The 27,867-nt window shown below is 40.4% G+C and overlaps 1 protein-coding gene across 1 annotated transcript; it reads left to right on the top strand.

Moving 5' to 3' along the window:
* Positions 1 to 45: 45 nt before the first annotated feature.
* On the top strand, positions 46 to 26,503 carry LOC108126066 (uncharacterized). The gene is given in 12 exon segments (XM_070277285.1): positions 46 to 387; positions 17,334 to 18,885; positions 19,239 to 19,408; positions 19,534 to 19,675; positions 20,388 to 20,561; positions 20,887 to 21,188; positions 21,264 to 21,419; positions 21,614 to 21,775; positions 21,852 to 22,023; positions 22,103 to 22,605; positions 22,741 to 22,904; positions 23,874 to 26,503. Coding segments are annotated over 11 exon segments (3,585 nt in total). The 5' UTR covers positions 46 to 387; positions 17,334 to 17,666; the 3' UTR covers positions 24,295 to 26,503.
* Positions 26,504 to 27,867: the final 1,364 nt, after the last annotated feature.

The following is a 27,867-nucleotide window of genomic DNA, read 5'->3' as shown; positions in this document are numbered from 1 at the left end:
GCGTCAGCGGCAACGGCAACGGTTTCAGTTCAATTTCGACTGCCCGACGAGCAAGTCTCTCCCGCATTTCTCATCCGCGATCCGGTCGGTCGGTCTCTTTTCCTCCGCATCTCCGAATTTCTCAGTGCTTGTCTCTGGTGTATCTCCAATGTGTTCAGTGTGACAATTTTCGCCAAAAAAAAAAAAAAAAATTGTCCCCAAAACCAAAAAATAAAAAATAAAAGAAAAATTCCAAATGAAATAAAAAGGAAAATTTACAAACCAAGGCTGGCCCGGCCACAAAGGAAAAGTCACTTGTGAAAATATAAATATAAATTCCTGCGTCAACTGTCACCGACGGCGGCATTTTCCAGCGCAATGTTATTTCCGTGCATTCGGCGATTTTAGGTTCGTTTGTTTGGTTGGTTGGCTGACTGGCTGTATGGCTGGTTGGTTGGTTGGTTGGGGGATTTTTCCTATTTTGAATATTAAAAGCCAAGTGCGAGGACGGACATCAATAGCAGCAATGACGCTGACAGTTTTCCCAACCCCAGAGTCCCCCTATTTGGCCCCCCAGGCCCGGGCTCCTCAGGTTTTCCTTTGCCAGCGATTAAGACCAGTCAGAGTTGTTGGCCGTTGCCTGGCTACGGCAACGTTTACAAGCCAAGAGCTGCCGATGCCGATGCCATGCATTATACATAAGCTCTAGTGAGAGGTTGGCACTGAAAGAAAAATACCTTAACTTTAATCAATAATAATTGACTCTTGACTCTATAATTTCTTTACCTTCTGTGAGAACTAAAAATATGCAAATTTATTCAATATTTCCACGAGAAAACGGTCTATGCTTTACAAAATGAAAGTTTACATACAATTTTGAGTTTAAATATAAGAAAATATAAGTATGTATTTAAGTATTCAATGGCTTTAACATTGAAAATTAATAATTAAAATACCTAAAAAACAATTTTTACAAAACACCTTATTACTTTATCAAGAACAAAAGACAGGTGGTATAAAGAAATAAAATTTTACTTTTTATAAGGGCTTTTTATTCTTTTTCATTTTATCCCATAAAAACACAAATTTATTTCAATAAATAAAAAATAAAAATAAACAAATGTTTTAAAGTGTCGAAACAAATGATTCTCCTTTCATGATAAACTTTTTGACATGTGTTCTCCTCCTCTGCTTGAAAAATTATAAACATATATGTGTGTACCATGAATGCAAAATTAACAATGTAACATTGTTACCTTTGTTTACTATTTTTTTTTTATTGTGTAAAGAAAATAAGAGAAAAAGACGAGAGAGAGCCTGAGGGGGAAAAAGGGGCGGCCCGGCCAGTCCCGGCCCGGCCCGGATCAGGCGAGAAAAGAGTAAAGTGCTAGTGGCTGCTGGTCTCCAACTAGATTAAGTGTGAGCCGGAGCTTTTATTTTTTGAATCTTTATTATTAGCCAGGCACTTGGCGCCTCCAACTGGCTGCAATCAGGGCCCAAACACACACACCCACTCAGCTCCAAAGGGGACTTGGATATTGGACACCGAACACTTGTGCAGTTGACGCTCCACTCGGCATACTGTCGTTATATATTAATGACAATTTCCCTGACAAATATTGAATCGATTGTAATGGTTTCTGGCAATGGTAATTGTAACTGGATGTGGTTAGTTAAGGGGTATTCGAATAATTGTGGTTCTCTTCGGTCTACCGCTGCATGAAGCCGAAATGCGACACTGGTCGTTTTCGAGATTAGCTTGAATTTATTAAGATATCAAGTGGCAGGTAAGGGATAAGAGGATGAATGGTCGGGAGATGTGAGCTCTACAATCAGTAATTGTCTTAATGTGATTAGGTTTCTGTTACACACAGGTTTGACTTTAATTTTAATAAGGAATTTACAGGCCTATCATATTATAAATTCTCTTTTGCAAGAAACTTAATATGATGGCAATTAAAATAGTACTGGCATGGAGAATATATTACCTCAATAAATATTCCTCAAAAGCGTACAAAGTTTTTAACTCTTTGAAAAGTGTTTAAAGTTGAGTTTCCTTTGAAAACTCCTGCCAAAAGTCATACATTCAGAATTGCCGAGAGCTCTACGTGAAAAGTTTCCCCTCTAGGTGTTCAATTATTGAATGTTTAATGAAAATTTAAAACAACTATGATTCGTTGTGTGATTTGCATTCAAAAAAAGTTTTCATAAAGTTCCCCGTGATGGAAGATTTGTGTAGTTTCTATTAAAAATATTATTAAATTCCAAGTTTAGCCAACTTGAAGAGTGACAACCTGACAATTACGCTGAGAACAAACTAGGACGCTACTGATACCGAATAAATAGCAAGGAGATTTCATCCTTATCCTTGGACAAGTCCCCACAGACTAGAAGCCAAGACCCGACGGAGTTGCTTCAGTTTTTCCGTCACTACGTGTGGCATACTTTTAGGCGAGCACTTGACGGGGAAAGGGCGGAAAGGAAAACTCGCGGAAAACTGCGGCCAAATAGCAAGAAGGGACTCGCGGACGAGGGCCGCCAGGAAATCAAGGTATCCACCGAGTCGAGGCAAACATTTAGCGCAATTCTTTGGTTAATTTTTTATGCGATTACCCCAACAGGCAGCCAGCTGGCAGGCGGCAGACTGTAATTGCATTTTAATATTGATGATATATTGATGGCGTGTGATGTGAACTGATGTGTGACCCGGGAGTGGGACGGCAGTGGGGCTGGTGTGGCGTTTACTTCATTTATGAAATTTACATTTATTTCATTTAGTGACAGGCCACCTTTCGGTTTTGATTAACGCCATTCGGTTGATTGTTTCGTTATTTGTGCGAGGTCGTAGGTCAGAGGTCGAGAGGAAGCAGGATACTGGAGTTCGTTCGGACAGCTTCATTTGCATAGTTTGATTTCGCGAATCGAATTTGGCATTCTGATGTTGACACTCGCCGCCAGCTGTGGCAACAAGCATGAACGGCAGCGAAAGGTGAGCATCGGAGTGTTTGTCAAAAATCAATTGAACGGTTAAGTGCCAGGACACTTCACACGGAATTTTCCACTTGCCTTGTCACTACACAATGAAAAATATTCCATTTAAGCGAAACTTTGTGGGTGGCCCTAATTTTTAGTGGCCTATATTTTAAACCAACAATTGAAATCAAAACCGTGACTAGAGTTGTGGACTGCATACCTAAAATATCCTTTTTTTTGGTGGTGTATTTGTACATTCCATTTCCATTTACAATATTAAATTTTGTGACGAGAGAGAGGTTGTGCTGACGGTAGCTGCCCTGTTTCGTCCTTTTTTCTGCTCAGCTCCACACAAAACCTAACCCACCTCCCCTCGTGAGTTATCCTTGCTCATGCCACAAAAACAAATGCATTATTTTTGTTTTTCTTTCCTTTGTTTTGCCCTCCACTCGAATAACAAGTTCATTTCGAGTCCTGTAAACAATGGATTCCATCACAACAAAATTCGTATATGTCAATCGAAAGTATTTCATTTCATTTCATCGTTCGGAGTCTTCTCAAAAATTGTTTCAAACAATTTCGGGCTACCGAGCTGAGGACGTGCGAGGATGTGGGTCCTTTTTCCCCGTTTGTTTACAATTGGCTTATCTGAGATTTGTCTATGGATTTCGATTACACTGAAATGGATATTTTCGAATGTTGCCGAACATGCCAATTATTTATTGATTAGGTAGACATTAAGATTTATCTTTCAAAAGGACCAACAAACAAAAAGCCAAATAAAAGGACTCAAAGTGACCTGACCTGGGACTCGGACGAGAGTCGAATTGTGATATTGGTCATCGAGAGTTGAGTGTCCTGACCTTTCAACAAAAATTTCCAATTTTAAGCAATTTGTGAACTTGCCTGGCGAAACTTTTCTCGGACAAAGTCTAATTAGATGAAAGCCATCGGCATGAAGTGAGGATAATTTGCATATTTCTGGCAAACTCACGAAACATTGAGCAAGACTCGCCCGCTAATTTAGTGACTTTAAAACTTTTTAAATTGTTAAGTGTATGCTAATGAAGAGTCGTCTGAAAGTTTGCTTACACAACTCTACAGGACTCTTCGGCGGATTAAGTTTTGATTTTCCTTTCTTTCTTAACATCTATTACACCGTTTGATAAAGATTTCATTTAAAGTTCAACTTTACACTGGCAGAAGAAATGGTGTTGAGTTTCTCACTTCTAGAAGGATATAAGGTTACAATGTTGATTGATACATTTAAAGGGAAAGCCGTCAAGCTAATTAAACGAGAGGAGAAGGACACTGAGTGAGGATACTTTGCATAATTCTGAATAATTGTGCTGAATGAGAGATTTAACGAATTTAGTGAGTCGGAACTTTCTGATTGGCAATTGTATGTTAATGAAGATTGTTCCTGAACTTTGCTGGCGCAATTTCCGTGAATGAATTATCATCTTAAAGTCCAAGGTCTTGGATTTCTTTAAGGAAATGGCTTCTGGGCTTTAAGGCTCTTGAAAATTTAACAAGTCATTTATTCATTGCTTGGAAATTAATTGACACATTTTCCCATCCCTTTCTCGAAACTTGCTTGTTTGCCCCTAATAAGTCCCGAAAATTTCTTGGCTTTCCTCGGGAATTAACTTTTCGGCAAACCTGCCTAAAGTAGAGGATTCCCTGCTGTGTTTAAACCAATTAGTTTGAATAATTTGTTGGCGCTTGTATCATTTATAACCCGAAAACTTCTTAATCAAGCCGCACAGACCGCACTGGGGGTTTTCCTCGACCGGGCTTATGTTTTCCCAGCTTTTCCACCACCGCAACTGCTGAAAAAAGGAGCATTGTTTAATTGTCCTTTGGTGCGTTTTCTTCGGTATCATTGTTCTTCTCTAGTTTGCTTTTCCCCAAACATTTTTGTGGCTTAATCCCGGAGGCACTGTCTCTTTCAGAAGCCGTTGGATACCGGACACCAGTGCATCTTATCTTAAGGGCTTTCCCGAAAAAACGCATTGACAGCCACTTGATGCAGCTTTTGAGCTGCGTAGTTTGGAAAACGTTTTATTTTCCGTAGTGGCCCTGGTCCTGGTACTGGTCCTGGTCCTGGCAGTTTATGGCTTGCAAATCCTTTATGATTTAGTAGTGTGTCACCCTCACTCCGGGAAATCCCACTCAGCTGTCACATAAACCGATTAAACTTTGAGCAGCTTATGCATTTTGTATCTGTCAGCTATCTCGTATCTGGCAAATGTGCAGCTCTAAGCAGCATCCCCACGGCATTCCGCCCCACCAATGCATCTCATAGATACACTTCGATGTCCATAAACTGCAAAATGCTTCTACATTAATGTTGGCAAATTTGTTGCTCCATTTTAGGATCCACTCGAAATGGTACCCGTGAATGTTTTTGCAATTATCATTGCTTTGATGACTTTTTCAACTTGATGTGTATTTAAGTTTTTTGTTTTTTTACATCAACTACTCAGTCCTTCGTTTGGCAGGCAAAAGTTTTCCCTGCGATTTGTTTATTATTTCTCGGTGCTCCTTGAAGCTTGATTTTCAAACAACATTCAAGTTAACTCGCTCTCTTGCTCATCAGCTTGCTGTTCAAGGAGCAGAATAATTTTAAAGCTGAATAATAAAATAAAGGGTATTATACATTTATTGTGCAACTGGCAACTAGCAACTAGGAGAACAATAGCCGTGAAGGACATAATAGAAACTGGAACAGATGTAAAAGAATTCTAAGGCGAAGTTGGCCATGTTTGGGCTTAAATGGAATTTTCAGAGTGCATGGAGACAGAGCCTTTGGAATGTTTTCACTTAAATGTGCGCATACTTGGGCAAAGAAAGGGACTTATCTTCTAATTGAAAATTACTAATTTGAATGCAAACAAAAGTGGAGAAAAAGCAGAAAGATTTTCTGCAAATTTTATTCAATATTTGTGTCATTATTTTGGAGATGATATCTAGAGATTGTAGGGCTGGAAATACAATAGAAGTAAAGTTCTTTTTATGACTTTTGAGTATTTACAACATTTAAAATAATGTTTAAAGAGTTTTTAGTTTGAAGACTGTTTAAAATGTTGCAAGCTATGAACAAAAATTCTTTATTATTCCACCTTCTAACCTCAAAAAGTTTCCATTTTTGAAGTTTGGCCTTTATCGTTTTGCCAAACTTTCACCTGGAGAGTAGAAAAGTCTTCGTTGTGCTATTTAAACTTTTTTTTCTGGCTTTTTGGTTCCCCCAACAAATTTTCTGTGATCATTTTTCCTTGAGCCCGAGTGCCATTCGCTTAATTTATTATTCAATTAAAGCAGCAAAAAGCAAACTTTAATCGCGGAGCAGTCATCAGCAAGAGGCCCCAAAAGACACTCACTCACACGCACGCACCAAGGCACACACATGGCCCCCAAAAAATCGTGCATACAGGAGCACTCAGACACGACCACACAGGGACACACACACACAGGCATACAAAATAAAAATAAATATGAAAATCGTGTGCCAAGAAAATTGCAGTCAAATTTTTGCTGTTTTTCATTCTGGTTATTTTTTAATAATTTTTTTTGTGTGCTTCTGTGATTTTCCCAGTTTTTCTGAACTTTTTGTGGTGTGGTAGTGTGGGTAGTGGTAGTGTGGGTGTGTGCGTGATTAAGTGTGTGTGAGTGTGAGCCTTGCAGTCGTAATCGATTAAAAGTGCATGTCAAACTGTGCGTGCGTTCGCATTTTTTTAATGGGCTGCTAAAAAAAACAAAACACCAACACCAGTTCCGAGGAAATCATAAAAAATACAACAACAAGGACAAAATATAAGCTTGCCGGCATTAACATGAAAATGTGCGATGAAACAGTACCAACAACAATGACAACAAAAAGTAAAAAGCCCCTCCACTCCCTGCTTTTCTCCAAAAATGAAAAGCGAACAAAAATTTAAGTGCAGAAAAATAACAAAAAAAAAAAATACTGTGAAGAAAAGCGAAAAAATATGACAAAATTTACGAGCATCGCTCGTTTCTCATATTTGTACAGACTCTGGTCTCGCATAAGCCTTGTACTCTCTTCAAGCTGAAATATTTTTTTGCGACATTTACTGTCAAAATATTAGCATTTTTTTGGGGGGATATTAATTTTAAGATGGCAATTGTGTTAAGGAGACAAATGCTTCAGGGTTTGGTTTTAGGGTTTAGTGGTTGCAATATTTTAAAAGAATTACTTTCAAGACGGATATTGGATTCCTTAAAATCCAGCGTTTTTCCTTGGGGAATTATCTTATCTATGGCCATTGTGTTAGTTTACAAAGGTTCTATGAGGATAAGGCTGAAGAGATTAATTTAAATACTAATCTCTAGTCTAGAGATAGGATTAAATCGTTTAAGGTTTTAGATTCCTTAAAATCGAGCATTTTCCTTTGAGACCCTTGCCAATATTTTGTTAAATATTACTGGCCAATATTAATAGTATTTTGACCGCAGCTGTACTTCCCTATCCCATATTTGCCCCTGCCTCTGCCCCCTGTCCCCCCATTCCTCACTCCCCCTTGTCCCCAACCACTTTTCTCCTCTCCTTTCCACCAAGAGTGGTGACGCTTCCTCGTGTGGCTTGTTTTTAGTGCTTTGGCACGTAATGGGGTCGTTTCACAAGCCCAGCCTCCAGCTCCTTCCAGCCACCCAAAGCCTCCAACCTCCCAGCCACCCATCACCAACCTCCCAAACACCCCCTACAGCCTCGTTCCCCCTCCATCTGGCCGCAATCGCCTTTTGTGTGGCGCCTGTTGTTGTCGTTGGTTTTGCTGTTGTTGTTTGCATGCCGCCTGGTTTTCTTTGGCTCCTCCAAAAAAAAAAAAAAAAAATACTCATCGCTTGCCACTTGTGTGCCATATGACGATGATGAGATGAGCGCCAAGTTGAGTTGAGTTTAGTCGAGGCTGAGCCACAAGCTGCGAGCTTAGCTCCCCAAACTAACTGCTAAGTGAAGGACTGGGACGGGCTAAAACAGCACTAAAAAAAAAATAAAGCAATAAATAAGTTAACCAAACTATCAATAAAAACCTAAAACGGTTTAGATTTTATTTAATATTTAATAAGATTTATTTTAAACTCCTAATCGAAGCTCTGATATTTATATATATTCATAAATTTCATTGAATTTGTTTAATTAACATTTAAATAAACTTTATCGGAATTTATGAGAACAAAAAGTTTATTGTCTGACAGCCTTTATGGCTGAGAAAAAAAATAAATATGGCTTGTATGAGTTTTAATTGACAGTTTTTTGTTTCTCCTATGGAAAGGTTAGTCGTGACTCAATTTTTTTGTTGGCTTTTTAGAGTTTTTATAATTGGTTCTTTGTTTTAAAACAATTGTTTTTATGATATCTGGTTTATAAATGATATTCCCAATTTAATTCTTTAAACTTTTTGTACAATTTTCGTGATACTTTTTCTCCTTAAATCCTTTTATTAAATTTTGTGTTCAGTGAAATCTTGATGCTAGGTGACGGCTTTCCCGCAGAAAACTTATGCTGCACCGCCTCACAGCCACCCACCCACCTCCCGCTTCCGTGAACTGTCCGCACTTATCACTTGATGATGCCAACTCGCCGAGCGGAGTCTGGCTGATGGCTGAGCCTCTTCTGGCCCGGCCTGGTACGGCCTGGCTTGGTAGTGTACTTCCCTTCGTTTGATGTGATATGAAGAACCGATTAACGACATTCAAGTCCCTCAAAACGAAGTCTTTCGCTGTTTCTGTCCCTTTCGAGCGGATGGTGGCAGATTTGTGGAAACCACGAAAGCAAATTACGTTGACGACGAGCATCATTTTCCACTTTATTGAATTACCCCAAAACGGGGCAAATATAGGGGCAGATGGTTATGCTGGGAGGGATGTGGGCGGTGGGCCGGAGGAGGAAGTAACCAAAAGGAAGAGACCTGGCCACAATGTGTGCTGGATTTTTAGCTCGTGGTTTTTTTTCTCGTTTTCATTTTTGTCTGGTCTGTGTGCAGGACGGAAGGACGAAAGGACGACGATTCCTTGTGCCAGATAAACAGAATTTCAATTTAAAATAATTTTATATTTTCTTTGGCAATTTCTCCTGTGGGCTCCAGCTCGTGCTCTTGCTCTGGCTCCTGCTGCCACACTTTTCCTGCTGCCTTGGCATAATTTTTGGGGCACTGTCTGTCTCGGTGGGAATGTCTTTACTTAGCCTTAGACATAAAGAAGTTATCAGCATGGCGTTTATGGTTTGGCTTCAAGGGGAGCTCCCCGAGGCGCCCCGGGGTGGATCCTATCTAAAATCCTAAAAAACCGCCTGTCAGTCTGCCATTCAGCCAGTTCTCCCCTGATGCCTTTCATTAGCCGCGTAAAACTCGACGACTGTCAGTCGCTTTGTTTAACTTTTTGTTAGCCCGTTTCCTCGTTTGTTTGTTTGTGTGTCTGTTTGTTTTTTTGTCACAATTTTGATGAGCCCATCACCTACACAGAAGAACGGGTGGTCTCCTCTCCACATAAGGGAGCTCCCAGGACACACAGTTCTTTATATATATATATATATATTTGTATATATATATAGTGTACGTATATACATAATCGTCATTGTTATGCGCATTTGAGGCACTTTCGCTAGACACCCAACTAGCAAGTTTTGGCCGACAGTGGGCCCTATTCTATGGAGGGTGTGGCGAAATGCCAAAATTAGATAATCTGAATTCCAGCGAATTTTGGTAATTTGATTTGAGGTATTAATGAGTCACCGAATAGCACAGATTTAATTAACAAACTGTAACAAAATGTGGGCACGAAAGAGATTTATGGTTTGATTTATGGCTAAACTATCCTAGTTTGCAATGCCACTTATTTGGGTAACATTTTTCAATATTTTTATTCAACTAAATTACTTTATATTATATAGATGATTTTTTATGATAAAATATTTTAAAATAGATTTATTTTACATTTTCAACATATTAATGATGGAAATTCTAATGATATAAAATAAAATTATGAAAATCTCTACCTCGAATTCAATTGGGAGGAACAATATACTTTATTAGTTTTTCCAACAATCTGCACCAAAACTCGTGAACAAAATTGCCTATCTATATTTTTTATATTTTTCAGATAAACCTCTCTAAATAAAAACGGTTTCATTTTAATTTTAATAAAAATCTAACCACTGAACACATTTTCAAAATCTTAGAGTGAATTTACCTTTTGCTAGAAGCACTTTTTTAAGAAATGTAGAACCGCTTGGGGTACAAAATTCTCACACCTTTGTAGGCTTTATCTAGGCCAATAAGGTCTGATTTTAAAGCGAAAAGACTTAATATATAGCTATATTTATTGGACAATTGATGAAATAAAAAAAACCACTGTGCCCCGTCAGCCGCATTCGGTGTCCCAGTGGGCGCCATTCTAGCTGCGTGCTTAAAAGAGCATTGCCCGCCGGCATTATGTTTTGTGTCAGCACTAAAGATGAAGGCGGCGAGGTAGGTGGAGGGGATGTTGGAAGCTGCTGAAAGTGGGGGGAGGGGCTGTGGAAATGGGAGGGTTAGGGGGAGGGGGAGCAGAAACGACGGCATTGCACGTACATTTGTGGGTTAGCAGGCCTTTCATCCTGGCTGCTCTGCTTTCGCTCTAAGTTGGCCATGTTGACTATGCCATTTGCTAATTTAGCACAAAATGTTTGAGTCTACTTGGCCTAGCCACACTGGTTCAACTTGCATTTGCCAAAAGGTCAACAAAGATTGGCCGGGACACATCCAAAGCAAACGAACATTAATTAAGCAGGCCAACGGTTCGGTTCCGACGATGGATGAATACTGGAAGCACGCTCACATCCTCCTGGTAAGGGATGTGGAGGGTCGGCTAAAAGGATGTCAGGCACATGCACAGGGAACACTGCTGGCCAACCGAATAATAACCATCTAAAATTCCATTCATACCCACAAAGAGCCATTCATAATTCTCCAAGAGCTTTAGAACTTAATGGATTTCTCACTTTTCCTTTTTTTGTTGTACTTTGTACTTTCCCCATACTAGTATTTTGCATTTTGCATTTGTTCGGATGCTGAATTTTTAGTGCAAGCAAAATCAATTTGTAAAATTTGAACAAAGTGTTGTCGAAAAGATTGATGAGGTTATCCGCATGCTGTGGCAGTGGGGTGCTCTCATTCTTGTGGCACCCAGTTTGCCCCCGAGGAGGAGGACTTTTGTGGCAGCTCTATCAGAGCCCTAATGGCGATATGTCTGGCTTGGCTCCGACTTCATCCCATCGGGGCCATCGATGAGCTTGACAGAGACTAACGTTGACTCGTCACACACGTTGACACATTGTTAGTCAAACAAAAGATTTCGCATGCTAATTCGATTCTCCGCTCCGGCACAAACACACATCTGGGCTAAGACCCCATTTTATTTTTATTTTCTCTTCCTTTTTTTTGTCCTCCCAACTTTTTTTTTTTTGGGAAGCCCAGAAGCCAATAATAAAAACGTTTATGTGGGTCACCATACCACGGAAAGAAAAAGTGTCGTTCGGTTTTTGGGGCTTACTTTTCCCAGCCCTATTGGTCATAAATTATATTAAATGAATATTTAAGTTTTTAATAGCTTGGGTGAATTAGGAAATGAGTTTTAGATGACGTAGGAAATGTGGAATTAATTCAAAGTTATTTTTAATTGGTGGGTAATATTTGGTTTTTAGTTTCTCCAACATTTTATTCTCTGTGCAATCTTAACTCTTAAGCTGATGTTGATAAAGCAAGGAGCACGACTCAGGAAATTTGTTGCGAATTTCTCTCCACACGCCGGCACGCCGGAACGCCTTGTAATTTTCATTGTTTTTAGGCCGGGCCGAAACGAGATGAGACGATGCTTGACTTCCGCTCCGTCATTCATCCCTTTTCCGTTCCTCGGGCCTAGATGTACGGAAGTGTCGTTTTTCAGCTAAGAAGGGCTTAACTTTTTCCTTTATGATGCGGCTCACGCCTGCCAAGAGATACAGAAATCACAGTCTCAGTCCCTAAAAATACCAAAAAACCCACCCAACCGAGGACACCCTGATTTGGTGTGGTTAATTTCTGAGGTCTCAGCAAGGTTAGCATTAAAAATGTATATCGAAAATAATATTAATTTTTATGTCTGGCTGACGCTAACGGCAAACCTAATTACACTTGTGATGGGATTTTTGAGTTGGGTTCTCCCAGGAAGAGCGCTCCCAGGAACTGATAAGGATGAGCCCTCCAAACCTAAACCGATTATTTACGGGAAGTACCCTTTAAAATTGGCTTATTGGGGACACCGTTTTAATGCCGTGTACGGTTCAATTCGTAATTTGGCTAAAAACATAAATCCATTAGCCGACACTGCAAAACTCTCTGGACATAAAATATGCGCAAAGTTATCGCCAGACGGAGCAAGAAATGGTCAAGTTGGAAAGTTTTTTCCCTTCCTTTAGGAGACGAGTGGAAAGTCGGGAAACTAAATGAAAAAGTATTAATATATCCTTTTGCCACGGGCGGGCATTGCAAATTATTTTACTCTGGGGATTGCCCGAAAATTTCCTTACACCCACACACAGGCAGACAGTCGGATGATACACAAGACCTTTTCTCCCAAACAACATGTATAGTATAGTATGGTATGGTATATCCCAACAAAAAGACATCAAACTTCGTACCCTTTTTTTGGGCGAAATAAAAGTTGTAAGTGCATATGGCAAAAGAAATGGCAAGAAAGGACGAAAGCCAGGCTAGTGTGTTCTGGCAAACAGTTTCGATACAGTCTAGTTGGAAAAGTTGTTTGGCCAAACTTGTTCAAAACTGTTTCGAGTATTGACGTTTGTAAACATTTTTATGTTATTTCGGTGGCCGAAAAGTTTCTATTGCGCAATTGGAAAGATAAATGCTCAATTGTAGTTGAAACTTTTGGATTAAAAAAATTATTAAACACCTCGGTTAAACTTTAAAGGCCATTATCCTCTCATACTTTGGTTGCAGGGACAATAAATTAAATACAAGCGACTTTTAATCCCAGTGGGTCAGGATTTTATTTAACAATTTTAACAGCCGCATAAGCACTGCGACTGAGCTCAGAGCTCTGAGCCACCCGCGGTTTTGGCCAAAAGAAGAAAACTGTAATTGGAACACGACCACCACAAAGTTGCCGTCGGTTTTATTATCTTCGCTTCTGGGTCCTGGCTTCGCGCATTTCATTTAAGGGTGTTGATGCTGTTTATGTTGTTGCCACTGATGCTGCTGCTGTTCGCATATTGTCGTGTGTTTATTACAATGCAAAGTGCAAAAAGGAGAAAAACAAGCTCAACTAAAATGTGAAACCCCCAGGCAATATGATACCCATTATCTGGCACTGGGACCGGTCGGGGCGACAAACTCGGCACACACCAAACACCGCACTGAAAACCGTCAGCGGGTAAAAGTTTAAATAAATTTTATGTGGCTCAGCCATCGCATTTACCCATCCCCTGATCATCTTTTTTTTAGCTTTTTGTTTGGGGCTCGTTTTTTGGTGCAGGACGGCAGTGATGTTGGCGCATATGTTTAATCAGCAAAGTAAACCGAGCGACCCGAGTCTGACCCGGCTTCCAGTTAAATCTCACCTTCTGTCCACTGCGCCACGCCCCCTTATAAATAAAAGTTGCTCTTTTTTTTTTGTTTGACACAACCACACGGGCAGATTTTGGCTTTCATAGGATGCTTACAGTGCGTTTCGGTAAGGGAATATTAACCAAAAAAAAAGTTGTAGAAAAGTATGAGAAACAAAGCTAAATAAAAATTGGTGAAAGTCAAAACCATACCTTCTGCATTCGTATAATTAATTTTGCAAACTCCATTTATTTAATTTCTAACACATCTGTCTGATTTTCAGACAGATTTTATGCAAATTGCATTTTCTCTTTTTCACGATAAACAAATCAAATTAAATCCAGACTCTGTCTAACTTCCTAGCTCCTTTAAAATCAATTCGATATTTTATTAATTATTCTGACGCTGCAATAGTGGGCAGTATTTAATTATTTTCCATGACCGATGAAATCACGACAAGACCAACTAGTTGAGATTATTTTTGTTTGTGCCGGTTGACTGCCGCCAACCACTTCAGGTCGATTAAAAGTTAATCCTGTCCGCCGACTGTCAGCTGTCATACAGTTTCGAAACGGACTGCTTAATTTTGACTGCAGCATAAAGTTTGTAAAGTCAATGACCAGTTAAGTCAACACTTCGTCTGCCGGCTGAAGGTGTTGTGGGCGAATGGGTGGGGTCAAGGGTCAGGTGTCGAAGGCAGGGCCGGTTGAGTGGGTGAGCGAGTGGCTTCATATTGAAATCGTTTACATCATGGCCGGCACTCTCACATTTTAATATTGCATTTTAAAGAGGAGCATAAAACTGCTGACGCGCGACCGATCCATTTTTGTGTTCATGCCGTCCAAAAGGATATTTAAGGATATTATTGCAATGCGCGGAAAAGCAGCAACAAAGGAAACCCAAACAGCAAAAAAGAAAATGCTGTGAAAAGTCCGCTCCCGAATAAAGTAAAGTGCAATAATATTTTTGTTTTTGTATTTTTTTGCTTCGGATGCACAGCAAATTTTTGTGGTTTATATTTTTCTTTCGAAAATAATTTTTACCACGAACTTTAAGCCCTCGGGCGACATGAAGCATTTTTGACATCCTTTGTGTGTCCTTAGGCAAGTCAATCAATTCTTTTTGGTGACATTTTTCCTCTCTTGTTAAAAAAAAGAATTAGGTTGTGAAAATGCGAATGTTTTTGTTAGATCTTGTGACAGAATGTTTTAAAATTTCTTTCTGTATAATTTTTTCCAAAATATTCTCCTGAAAAGCACCATTTTTTGCGGTGCATCTAGAAAGCTTTGTAGCCCAGCGGATAACAGAGGATATCGTTATGTATAGCTTGTTTGCTTTCTCTGGCACAATGTTGTTAAATTTTATGTTTCCACAGGTAATAGTAGTAGCGTCATCCTGAGGAAACGCCAACCACCTGCTGGGCTCCATATTGCAGCGGGTTTTTTGATTGATGTTGCTCCTTTTCCGCCACCGCCTTCGCCACCGTATCCTTCTCCAACTGCCGGCTGGCTTCCTTTTCTCGGCTGGCTAGGACTGCTTCCCAGGATGCTTTCCCGGTTTCCTCCTCACTTGCTTACAATCAATTTAAATGCGCCTCTGTGCATTGTGAAATTCTCTTTGGCTAAATCGTTATGTTCGGGGGCCATAAAACTGGATAACTGGGCCATGTTGCACTTTCCACACTTGCCGTTAGTGTGGCAAACTTTTTCCGATGCAAAATGATGCAAGTTTCCCACTCGGAGTCTTTGTTTTCTTTTCCATTGGATTTACTCGTCCTGGTTGTTTGTTTGTTTGTGTGCTTCCTTTGAGATCATTTATCATTTTTATAGCCCCTGAATGGTACATTGGACTAATCTAAATGATACCATCGCTCCTCCTGCCACATGGCAGAATCTTAATGGAGAAATAGTCCAACGATAAAGACATAAATCAATCAATTTTCGGGAGTTTTCGTATCGAGGGTGGTCGGTACTCGATGTTCCATTGTAGCTTCTTGAAAATCCTGGGCGTAAAAAGCAAGTAATCAGAGTCATTTATTAAAGAAAGAAAATTTGATTTGTGGAGATCATGAATCCTGAAGAACAAACAACAGCTTTCAGAAACAGAAATTACTTGGCTCTTAACTTCTTGGCCTCTAGGGCAGTGTTTAATTTTGTTAATTAAAACATGGATAAGCTCTTTCTATTTTAGGGCGGTATCGTTTATTGTGAGTACCACCCTCCACCCAGCTTCTTAATTTGACATTTTTGATGGAGGTCCCTTCAATCATATTTAACTATTCAGGAAAAATTCAATTTATGTTTTAATCAAGTTGGGAACTTTTCCTCATATTTTCTATTTGTTTAGCTAATCATTTAGAGAAAGTTTCCATTTATTTTCAACTAAATTGCCTGCCACATAGATTCCAAAGCTATAAATTTAATAAATGGTTTCACATTAATTTTCCGCATTGCCTGACATTGATAAGGGTTTGTATTGAACTAAACTGACCAAGGATGCTCTAACTTAAAGTTTTATTCTTTCAACTGTCACAATCTTTAGATTTCTTGGCAATATAGTGCAAATATTTAAATAAACATGCTAGCTGCAAATTCCTTTGGGGGACAATTACTTTTCACACATAAATTCCAAGTTGATTTCCATCGAGAATATTAAACAATTTAGTAAAAAAGCAAATAAAATATATTTTACCGCATAAATGTGTTATATGAAATGCCACATTTGAAGTAGTTGTGGGTGTGGTGGCCCAACAATTTGCCCTAATTCTTCTGCCACAGTGACCGCAAAGTTTCACCCATCTAAGTTCTATAACTGTGCGAACCACCGAACCTCCTCCATCACAGCCCCCTTAGAGGCGCACTCGTCTAACTTGGCTGGCAGGCAATTGAAATACACGCAATTGAACAACAAATTGAATTATGCATTGCATATGCTTCTTGTTTTGTGTGCTGGTGTAGAGTAAACAAATTGATTTTGATTTGATTTATTTATTGACTCTCGCCCACTCGTTCGCTTTTTTCTCCACCGGAACCCACCCACCCACAATCCGCCTCTATCAATATCAAGTTCCCAGTTCCCAATGTGCTCGTTTCGGGTTTTGTCAGCACACTAAAAAAATTGATAAATTGTTAAAAATATTCCATATTCACAAAATTCTTTTCCATTCTCTTCAGCAATGAAAGAAATGATCAAAAAAGGTTAAGTTTTTGTTTCGAATTTCGGCAATTATGAAGACAGCTGCCTTTTTTTTAGACATGCTTTTGAAGTTTTTTTTAGATTTATTTTTAAGAGAAATTATTCAGTTGTGATTATTTTTGTATACTTTTAGTTTTGTGTATATTTTGTGTTTTAGTTTTGTGTATATTGTTATTGTTAAAATAACTTCAATTTATTGTTCTTCAGTGGCAAAGGTTATTTTTAAAAAAGAAAAGAAAAGTATAAATAGTATATGTATGTATGTTATAATAATAAACAGTGGATAATAAAAATTAGCCAACATGGCGTATGAGTAATGTAACTGAAGAAATTACGTATACGCCCTGTAAACCTTTTTAGAACATCTATTTATCATACGACATGTGGAAGAAATTTTTTTCCATGTAATTCAATTGAAATAGAAATCCTGATTTAGATTTTTGAGTAAAACTCATTATAATTGTAGAAACTCAAGACTTGGAAAATACAAATTCTTCTAAAAAAACTACTATAAAAACCTAATATTCAGAACCAAAAACCTAATAAATAAATAGTAATCCCCATATCTTGTTATTTTTTCAGTGTGGTAACACATTTTAGCGCTTCGCTTGAAAATGTTGGAGATGGCCCCAAATGGATTCAGTCGGACAGTGGCGGCGGTGGCTGCCTAGAACGGAAAATATAAAACGGAAGCCCGAAAACCTAAAACCGTAACCGAGACCTCAGACTCGAAAATAATGTGCAGCAGCAGGAGCAGCAGCAACAGCGGGCACTGAAGTTGACAAGACTTCACCACATCCACACACGCCCACACACCACACACAGACATTGGCACACAGATAACCACTAATACACACGTCGAGGAACTAAAAGGATATATAATACACTTTTTTTGGGGGGGAGCGGAGTACAACAATGGTCATCCAGTGCACATGTGATTGCAACTGCAGTGATAGTAGAGATAACCGGAGCATCATCTCCTGCCTGCTCCCCGGAAGAAGCCAGCCGTATAAACTGGAACTGGGACTGGGATTCGGATCTTCGGCTGTTGGGGGCGATGATATGGAGCATAGGATTCCGTACTATCGCCGCTTATCGAATACCTCATCGGCGCTCTATGGCAGCTGTCCCCAGTTACTACCCAGTAGCAGCACCACCCATATTAGCACCGGCAACACCGCCAAAACCACCACCAGCAACCACCATTCCTGCCAACGGAATTTGAAGAATCGCGATCAATCGATTAACTTGGAAGAGCGACAATATTCGAGTTTGGTGAGGCCCAAACAACGGAGTCCGGTGCTGTGCAACAAATGTGCGCTGTGACGAAGATACAATCTGAGCTGTGAGCACCCGAAAACCACAGGGAAACATCAGGAAACAGGCACCACCAACACGAACGCCATTGAGAACAGCACAACCATTCAAAAGGACAACACGAGCCAGCCGAAGGCAGAAAAGGATTTAAATCACACTCCTAGCTATTTGTGCCACGAGTGCCGTTTCAATAATCAGCCATTGGCCTGGTGGGTCTCATGTCCCCGGCTCTCCCACTTACCCACAGCCACTACTGCTGCTGCTGCTGAGCAAACGAAAATGCAGTCCACGGCCACGCCCACCCGCCATTGTGGAGGCGTTGGAGGTGGCACCAGCACTAACACCACAACACCGCCCACTCTACCGCGCTTTCCCAGCAAACGGCATTGTGACAATTTTGGTAGCTATGCCACATTGCCCACCATTGAGCAGCAGCAGCAGCACCAACTGCCCCACTGCAGCCGACACGGAGGAGGAGGAGGAGTTGGAGGTGGGGTTGTAAGCTCTGGGGTAAGCGGCGGTGTAATGCCAGCCCCACCACCCCCACGCTACGCAAATCCCAATTTGAATGGCTGTTGTTATATGTACAACCCCATGCCCACCCACCATCAGCAGCAGCAACAACAACAGCAGCAGCACCTTCAGCAGCACCACCACCTCCAGCACCAGCAACAGCATCAGCACCACCCCCACCAATATGCCCCGCCGCAATATTGCCTCTGCGATAATTGGTACCATCAGTCGCAGCAGCAGCTCCACCAGCAGCACCACCAACAAAGGAGCAAGCCCCTTTTGGCCAACGGCGGCTGCTACTACGGTAAGTACACTCTTAAAAAATATATATACTAAACAAGGAAGCCATAAAATATTGGGCAATTAAAAAATCCAGCACCTACTTAACTTGCAAATTTATTTCCTGGCCATCTAGAAAGTGAGCATCTAGTTTGGGAAAAACTATGCCTGGAAATTTAAAATTCAATTTGTGGCCAGAACGGAAATTGGCTCTTTAGACGAAGTTGGCTAAAAACTGGGCCAACTAAAAGCGAAAATAATTATTAATGGAAATTTATATTCAAGTGTTTAATTTTTGCTGACAGAAGAGCGCTTTGACAGAAACCAGGCTATTTCGTCCATCATTTAATCAGCTCTCGATTGTTTTTCCATTCGCAGGCTATGATGGCCATCACGCGCTCCAGGCACCACCGCCGCCCCATCCCAGCCACATTACGGACGAGGAGGATTCGGCGTTTCCCGGATTGGCCGATCGAGAGTTCCACCTGCTGCACCGGAACATCCCGGCGCTGCGTCGCACTGGCGTGGACACCACACGCATTAGACAGGTGAGAACCGGATGGAGCCCTTTCGGGAAAACCCCACCTATAGCCCAACGTGGAACCACCTTCTTTCTGGTGCTTGTCAAACTTTAATTGCCCCTCTTTGTGCGTCTCGGTTTTTGTATTTTCAGTACTTTTATCCCGACGGTGGCTGGGGCTGGATCATCTGTGGTGTGTCCTTTCTTGTCCACGTCCTGACCACAGGACTGCAGCTAAGCTACGGCCTTTTGTTGTTCTATGCTGTTGAGTATTTGCATAATGCCAGTGGAGTAGGTGAGTTCAAAGACAGCAATGGAGGGGAGCATTGGTCTGGTATGTCCTTGTTCGGAATGCGTTATCAAAGACAACGTAGCCTGTTGTTATTTTCCAGTTTTGCCTTTTTAGTTTTCCTGACCATTTGTGAGTCGGAGGACCTCCTCCTAACCTGCATCTGCACCTCTACCACCCATCGAGAGTAATCAAAATGTTTGTCAGTCTGTTTGTGGGCTTGTTTGAAAATGCAAATGCCTCAATTATACACACATCCACATGTGTACACATATTTTCAGGTGTGGACTTTGGCATAAATTTCATTGGCACTTGACAGTGCCGACATAATTTAAGAATAGTGTGAATTTAGTTTATGGTTTCAAAGCGACCACAGGCTGAGATTAAATTGTAAACAGGATAGTGTTAATATTTCAAACAAATGCGTGTCTTTGCATATAATTCTCATATTTTATATGGCATGAATGCAACTATTGCTTTTCTCTTTAACTATATTTATTCATTTAATAAATGATGTTTATAAATACCATTTAAACTCTTGTCTATCTATTGACGTAAATCTACCGAAAACATTTTAAAATATTAACGAAAAGCCAACACCTTCCTAAAACGTGTTAATACCCACCTGCCATCAATAAGTTGCCCTCACGACCTTCGTCAAGTTGACTTTTCCGCTTTAAAATATTATCACTCAAGAGCTTAATTTCACTTTCCACAGAACTGCTGGGTGCCCTGAGCTGGTCAGTTTCCATGGTGGCCACATCGTTTGTGGTGTCCCTCTGCCGTAAACGCTCCATCCGTCTCCTCTCCATTGTGGGTGGCCTGGTGATGCCCCTGGGCATACTGTTCACCTCATTTGCCACGGAATTTGGCCAGGTTGTTTTCAGTTATGGTGCGTATATAGTACATATATAAATAAATAACCTGCCAGCTGCCAGTTAGTCGGCACCGGAAGTCGCTCCACAGCACTGAGGGAAAACCAATCGACTTTTTTATATTGTAACATCAAGTCTCACACTCCCCTCAATCGAAAAGGGAACAAGACTAATTAAAGGAGCGCTTAATCTTGGGCAAAATCTGAAAAGAGGAATTCGATTTCCACATTTATTTGTCGGTGGTTTTCCCTCAATGTAGCAAGGCAAGCGAGTGAAAAGCCACCCGTAAGCCATCCAGCTTGAAGGCGCCTAACAGAAACACCATTCAAAACACATCCCCAGGCATCGTCTTCGGCGTGGGTGTGGCCATGGTCCGGGAGGCATCCACCGTGATGCTGGGCAATTACTTTAAGCGGCGCCGTCAATTCGTCGAGATGGTGGCCATGTCCGGTGAGGGAGTGGGCATCGCTTTGTTCTCCGTCATTTTGAAGGAGGGCGTGGGCAAGGCCGGCTGGCGCCTCGGCCTCCAAATCGTGGCAGCCCTGACGGCCCTTAGCTTCTTCATGGGCCTAATGTACCGGCCCGCCTCCCTCTACCATCCCCAGCGCCGGGCCATTCAACATCTTAAAAATCAGCGCAAAAAGGTGAGCCAGTCCCCGAAAAATAAAAAGTTTATTTCCCACATCGTGCCCAAAAATGTGAACTTTGTTGCCTTCCAGATGCGAGAGAAGAAACCAATCCTCAGCCAGGAGGTGGAGAGCACACCTAGATACTTATTTTTGGACATATCATCACTGAAGTCGGTGACTGTTAAAATTTTACTTATGACCTCCAGCGTGGCCTCCTTTGGCATTTACACACCCATGTTCCTAATGGTGCGTTTACCACTCAATTTATCTTCATAATTTGGCCAAGTGCTTTTAAGGATAATGCATTTAATAAAGAATCTTTAGTCTTTAAAGAATCTTAAGTCTTTCTATCCTTAAAGAAAGCATTAGTTTCTCTCTAACTTTTTATTACCATAGTACCGGGTATTGTTACTAATTTATTTGATTTATTTCCCCCACAGGCCCTCAACGCCGCCGAGCAGGGCTCTGACGTACAGGAGTTGGTCCTTCTGCAAACTTTCCTAGGAATTTCCATGGCCCTGGGTGTGGTTATAGCCGGAGCCCTGCTTAGACGCTGTTTTGTGATTAGGCACTTTGTGATCAATACGAAGATTGTCACCCAGGCAAGTCATGGACCATTATTTTTTTGCCCTTATTCCGACAAAGTTTGTTTAATTTTGTTTGTTTTCTCATCTGTAGCTCTTTATCTCCATTGTGGCCTTGGCTATCCTTTTTCTGTCCTTTGTCATGGGCTACACAGGACTCTGCATACTGAGCTGGCTGTACGGCATAGGCTTGGGTGGCTTTCAGTACTCCCTCAAAATTTTGGCCCTTGAACGCATTAAGCTGAAGCACTTCTCCAAGGCCTGGGGTGAGTGGTTGTGGGCTTTTTAAAAATTTAAATTATTGATTTAATGGCTTCCGTAATGCTTATGTTTTTCCTTTAAAAGGTTTCATACGTGGCGTGGAGTCGGTTCCTGTGCTGATAAGTGTGCCACTCACATCGTTTCTGAATGATTACTCCCTTAAATACGGTCGAGCTGGTTACTATATATGCTCGGCGGCAGCGGCTATCTCGGGAATTATTATCTTTTTCATAAGCGAACCGCAGCATCAGCAGCAGCATCATCAGCAGCAGCAACAGCAGCAGATGCATCATCATTATCAGCACAGAAATGGTCACTTACCGACGCCCATGCTGGTCCGCCACTCATCCGCGCGCCAGCACCGCCCACACCTGCCTCCGTTGGACTACGGTTACGGGGAGTACCCAGCACCGGATCTCCTCAGTCGCAGTTGCATTAGCCTCAATCAAATGGAACCCTATCTGCAGACCAACTATTGCCAGCGTCACATGTTGCAGCAACACCAGCAACAGCAACAGCAGCAACATTCCCACCTGCAGCAATTGGCCTGCCACAATCTGGATGTACAACAGCAGCAGCAGCATCAGGTATTCAATCACTCAGAAAAATAATAAACAAAATATATTATAAAGTTTTTAAGTAAATGTATTTTTTGCAAACGACTTATTATAGGTTTCATTACCCTTTCGAAAGAATAAACCCCTACTTTTCTCTCTCTGCAGGTAAGAGGAGCCTATCAATTGGGACAAGGCAGCATTGGAGCCAGGATGGGGAAGCGTTTGCAGCGCAGCTTGTCCTTCATCCAGCAGCACAACTGCTGCGAGGCGCAGAACATGTACTGCAGCTGGCACAGCACCTACGAACTGGGCTGCCACAAGAGCAACAAGTAAGTAGACAGGCGGCAGTCAGCCATGGAGATCCCTAATCGCACCCCGTGTGTCCAGTTCCCGTGTGCAACGAACAGCTTAAGTCCTGCTCCTTTCTGCTGTAATTGAATAGCAAATCAAAGTTCAGTTTGAAATATCCTGGTGAATGTTTTACATTTTAAGTTGCTATCAGAACGAGCAGCTTAAAAAGGCTAAAAGGGCAAAAACTAGGGATAACAGATAAGCATATATAGATATATTTTTTCAGGAGGTAACAAATTCCAGTTTATTTATTGTACATTTTAAAATAAATAATTCATCAGACATTTTTTCATACCAAGAGTATTTTTACGACTTTATTGAAAGGTTGCATTTCCATTTCCATTACATTGACAATAATTTATTATTTTGTGAAAATTAAAGCTTAAATAAATGCCACGGCAATAAAAAATCATTAGTCAGGCAATAATCTAAATTTAAGTTTCATCGATGATTTTAAATGAAATTTTATTTGTGAGCTATTGATTTTCTATGCTAATAATGGCCATGAAAAAAGGCCAATGTTTAATTTGACTTTTCGTTCGATGGCTTAGCAATTAAAATCCTGAATTTCATTGGCCACAAAAATAGATTTATTTGCATAAAATGTATCCGAAATAGGCGAAAATTGAAGTAAACAAAATCGAGTGCGCAAATCTGTGTGAAATCAAAAACCAATTAAAAGATTTCCCGCCGAGAACAAAACAATCAACGGCAATCAGGCCGGGAAGCCCTAGAAAGACAATCAATTTCGTGGCGGCTCTTGGAGTCGCCTACTTGCTCATGCCGTTACACACTTTGGCCATTTTGCCGTTCTACCATTTTGCTGTTTTGCCACTTTGCCACGCACACACATGCCACACTCATAGCGCCCTCATACCACACTCATGCCACATACCACGTGTTGACACACTCTGGCCTAAACCTTGGAAATTGACTTGCCATTGCAGGTCCCCGGCCCTGGACAGACAGCCATTGATATGCACCTGCAGCAGTCCGAATAACAATCCAACCACCTACGGACCCACCACCGCCACCACCCACTCCACCCGGAGTCGCAGCGTTCCGGAGGGTCTCTCCACGATGTCACAGCAGTGTAACTGCCGGCACGGCTCGGGAACCACCATTCCGGGTCTGGGACAGGGACCGGGATCGGGACCCACGCGGGAGTTCATCTACGTGCCACATGCCTATGCCTCGTTACAAAGGACCCCCACCCACCGTCAGCGGAGTGGCGAGGCGGGCAGCTTAGGGGCCGGTGGTGCTTGCTCGGCAATGCGGAGCAATCCACAGTGCCGGCTGAAGCGCTCCCAATCCCTCTGCCGACCCACAGCCGTGCAGTTTGTGGAGCAAATCACCACGTCCGTGTAAGAAAAGAGGCGGTGAAAAGTGCACTCGGAAAAATTATGGCCTTAGACTACATAATTTATTAGTTTAAATGCCAGCTAGAAAAATATTTTTTACTTTATTAAAGAAGACTATTTTATTTAAAAGTCCTGCAAACTATAATACTCTTAAATGGTTTTAATTTTCTAATCTCAGGTTTCAAGTTTAGAAAAATATTGAGTATATGTATGAAATTAATAACTACTGCAAAATATTTAAGAATTTAAATATAACCAATTAAAAATCTAGAGAAGTATTGAATCTATTTGAAAAAAGAAGACCTATTTTTCCGAGTGTTACTAAGCCCATAAAAATGTGAAATATTCCCCGCAACAATTGGGTCCTATAGACTTATATTTTGGTATTATAGTCACACACCCACACACGGCTACGTGAATCGCATGCAGAATTTGTCAGATCTCCTCTAGTCTTTTGTCGTACTAGCTATATTAGAAATGTAAAGTTAAAAACTCCAACTGAATGAAGTCGAAGGTGTAACTGAATACCCACAACACCCACAACACTCTATGAATTTGTGCGCTCGTTAAAAAAGAAAACATTAAACTTTTATACAGACATTAAGCTAGGATGAAATTTTTACTCATTAGAATATTAATATTTTATAGAGATTACAGACAGACAGAAAAGCTTTACCAATGTCTCAACCAGCACAAAAACGAATAAGAAATAAGACATTAGAAAGTATTCAAATTGTGGCCAAAATGCATAAATATTTATGAGATTTTTCAATAGAGCGGAGCTGAGAGAAGTAAGAAACGAACAGAAATCCAACAAACTTCTTAAATGGTCCATTTTATAAACGTGCATACAATTTAACCACCGAATACCGATTACCAATATATATACATATATATATTTAAAGATATGTACATGGATATTAAGTCGATCCAATTACAGGGCTCGCTCCCCAAGGAAACGAACGGCGGAATTGTCCTGCTGTGTCAAGTGCCGAGTTTTCTGTGTCGGCGAATTACTTTATTTTTCAATAACACATATATATTTGTATATTGCATAATTAAGAGGCGTTTAACGGGGGAAAACAATGCAAACGACGCCAAACGGAATGGAATAAAATTAAAATGAAAATGAATATTACTTTCGCCACGACGAGTGAGTGAGCCTTATTTTCCGATCGAAATGAAACGTATGAAATAATAATGAGAACCATTATGATGGCCATAATTAATTGAGAACTTAAATGTGAAGTGCACAATTATCAGAGGAAATGCGGTCGGCCCTGAGGTCATCCCAAATAAATTACAAAAAAATACAAATAAAGACCATAAATTATACCACGAATGCTAATTTGTAAATCATTAGGAATTTATTAAAAAACAGCGCACCCCTCTCTAAACAAAAGTTAATCTTTTAACAAACAGGAAATTTATAACACGAGGAGTTATCATAAACTATGAAAACGGAAATAAATCAACATGAAAAAAAATACACAAAGTCTGCAATAAAATAAACAATTAAAATAGTAAACGTAAACAAAAATAAACAAAAATATTCAATGAGAAAAAAATAACAAAGACTTTGTAACAATATGTGGTGTACTGAATGAAAATTTGTAAAAGCCAATTATATAAACGTAAAAGGTTTTCCCAATCGATTGGAAAATGAAACCTATTTCCCGCATCTCAACTCTTTTGTGTATAAATTCTAAAATGAAATCTTCACCGAGCACTAAATATAAATGGACTCGAGCCAAAACAACTGCCATAAAAATGCAATAAAAGGACACATTTACATACTAAGTACATGTATCTAAAAACATTTTTTCTCTCTTTCAAAAGCATTTAAATAAATTAGGCATAAATTTCAACTCAATACATTTTCACTCTCCAAAATTTTTCGCCACTTGTGTTCAGCGAAAACAAAAATTTACCATAAAATAATAATAATAATACCTACACAAGCATATCCATGTGCCACAAATAAAAACATAAAATTATAAACTATTAGAAGTTTTGTCAAAGAGAACTAACCAACTTAAGGTACAACTTGTAGCTAAATAAAAATTTTTATCTGATGGATACAGCCCATGATTTAGATACGTGAAATTTTTCAGAGAAAAACAAAACACCTACGGCTAGAAGAAAACTCATTATTGTAACTCTTTATCATTAGTAGTTTAGTGCGATAAATGTTAATAAAGAAACCATAAACGAAATCCCATTCAATTCAATTCAATTTGTGTCTCAACTTTGAAAGCCGGTCAGCCGCAAAAGTGTCGTGTAAGCTCAACGTTTTAACCCCAAAACTGCCAAAGTGGCAACGGAAAGGATATCATTCGATGTCGTCCGTATAATAAACTTTTCATTTATTACGTGCTAAAATTTAATAAACAGGTTTAAGAACCAGCAACCGCCCAGCAGCAATGTCATATTTCATTTATTAATTAATGGCATTAACATAAAGCGTCAATTTGTGAGGCCAAAATCACATAGAATCCCATGCCATTCCATTCCGTATCCATAAAAAGGACGCAGCCTGGTGCCGGGGGGAAGCAGCACTCTAAAGCCGGGGCGATTAAAAAGTTTACCCTAGCCTTAACCAAAGTCAAGACTGGCCCTTAATGTTGCATATATTGTGTGTGCACATAACCCCGGGGTCCCCATTACGGGACGTGCCTAGACTGTAAACAGTCGCCCGGAGAGAGGCCGCAGACACTCGGCACATATAACAATTCCGTACAGCGTCAATGACATGCTCAATTTTTCATGCATTATGCTGGGTTGGGACGAGCTGGGACGGGCAACAGTGCGTATGCTTGATATTTGCCTCATATCGAGCCGAAAGCACATTTAAGCCGCCAAAAGCTGAAACTGAATATTTGCGTAGCAGGCGCTGTGAGGGCGAGAAACTTTACAGAATTCCAAATGGAGACCATGGCCAAAAAGCCATAAGACAATTTGCTGCCAGCTTACATTGGTTGCACGGGAAAAAAAACTATACAAATTTAAAATCTGATTATGGGCCTAAATAAGAAGGTAAAGCTAGGTATAGTCTTTTTATAGGATATAGGCTATAGGATCTTCTATTCCAGTTGCCTTAAATAAATCAATCTTTAACTTCAATTAAACTTGTTTTTTGTAATACCTGTTCATTATTTACAGTGTATCCATACTAACTCATAGATATCCCAACACAACTCAGCACACACACTCACGTTCACCCAAAGATGAGGTCTATCTTGGGAATATGGGATATAGGCCGTGGCAAGGGGATGATTTCGTGGCTGTTGGAATTGTGGTCTCTGAGCAAACACCGTGCAACGGAAACTATCGTCTTCTATATTGAGGAAATGGCAACGGCAGCGGTCTGTGGATTTTGGGTTACATAACTGATTAAAGATTGGCCTAGCTTACGGGATATACATAATACTCTCGTACAGATGTGGTAAGCAAGATTGCGAAAGGGCCACAACCTCTCCTGTCAACTTGTTGACTAAGCAAAGTTGGCCTTATATGAGTTATGATTTACTCAGCTCTTAAAAAGGCAAAACAATGATGAAGAGGAATCGGCTATCAACGC

The sequence above is a fragment of the Drosophila bipectinata genome, chromosome 2L (genome assembly GCF_030179905.1).
Source record: "Drosophila bipectinata strain 14024-0381.07 chromosome 2L, DbipHiC1v2, whole genome shotgun sequence".
Classification (NCBI taxonomy): Eukaryota; Metazoa; Arthropoda; class Insecta; order Diptera; family Drosophilidae; genus Drosophila; species Drosophila bipectinata.
The sequence above is the reverse complement of the archived record's forward strand: the minus strand, read 5'-3'. Positions and strand labels throughout refer to the sequence as shown.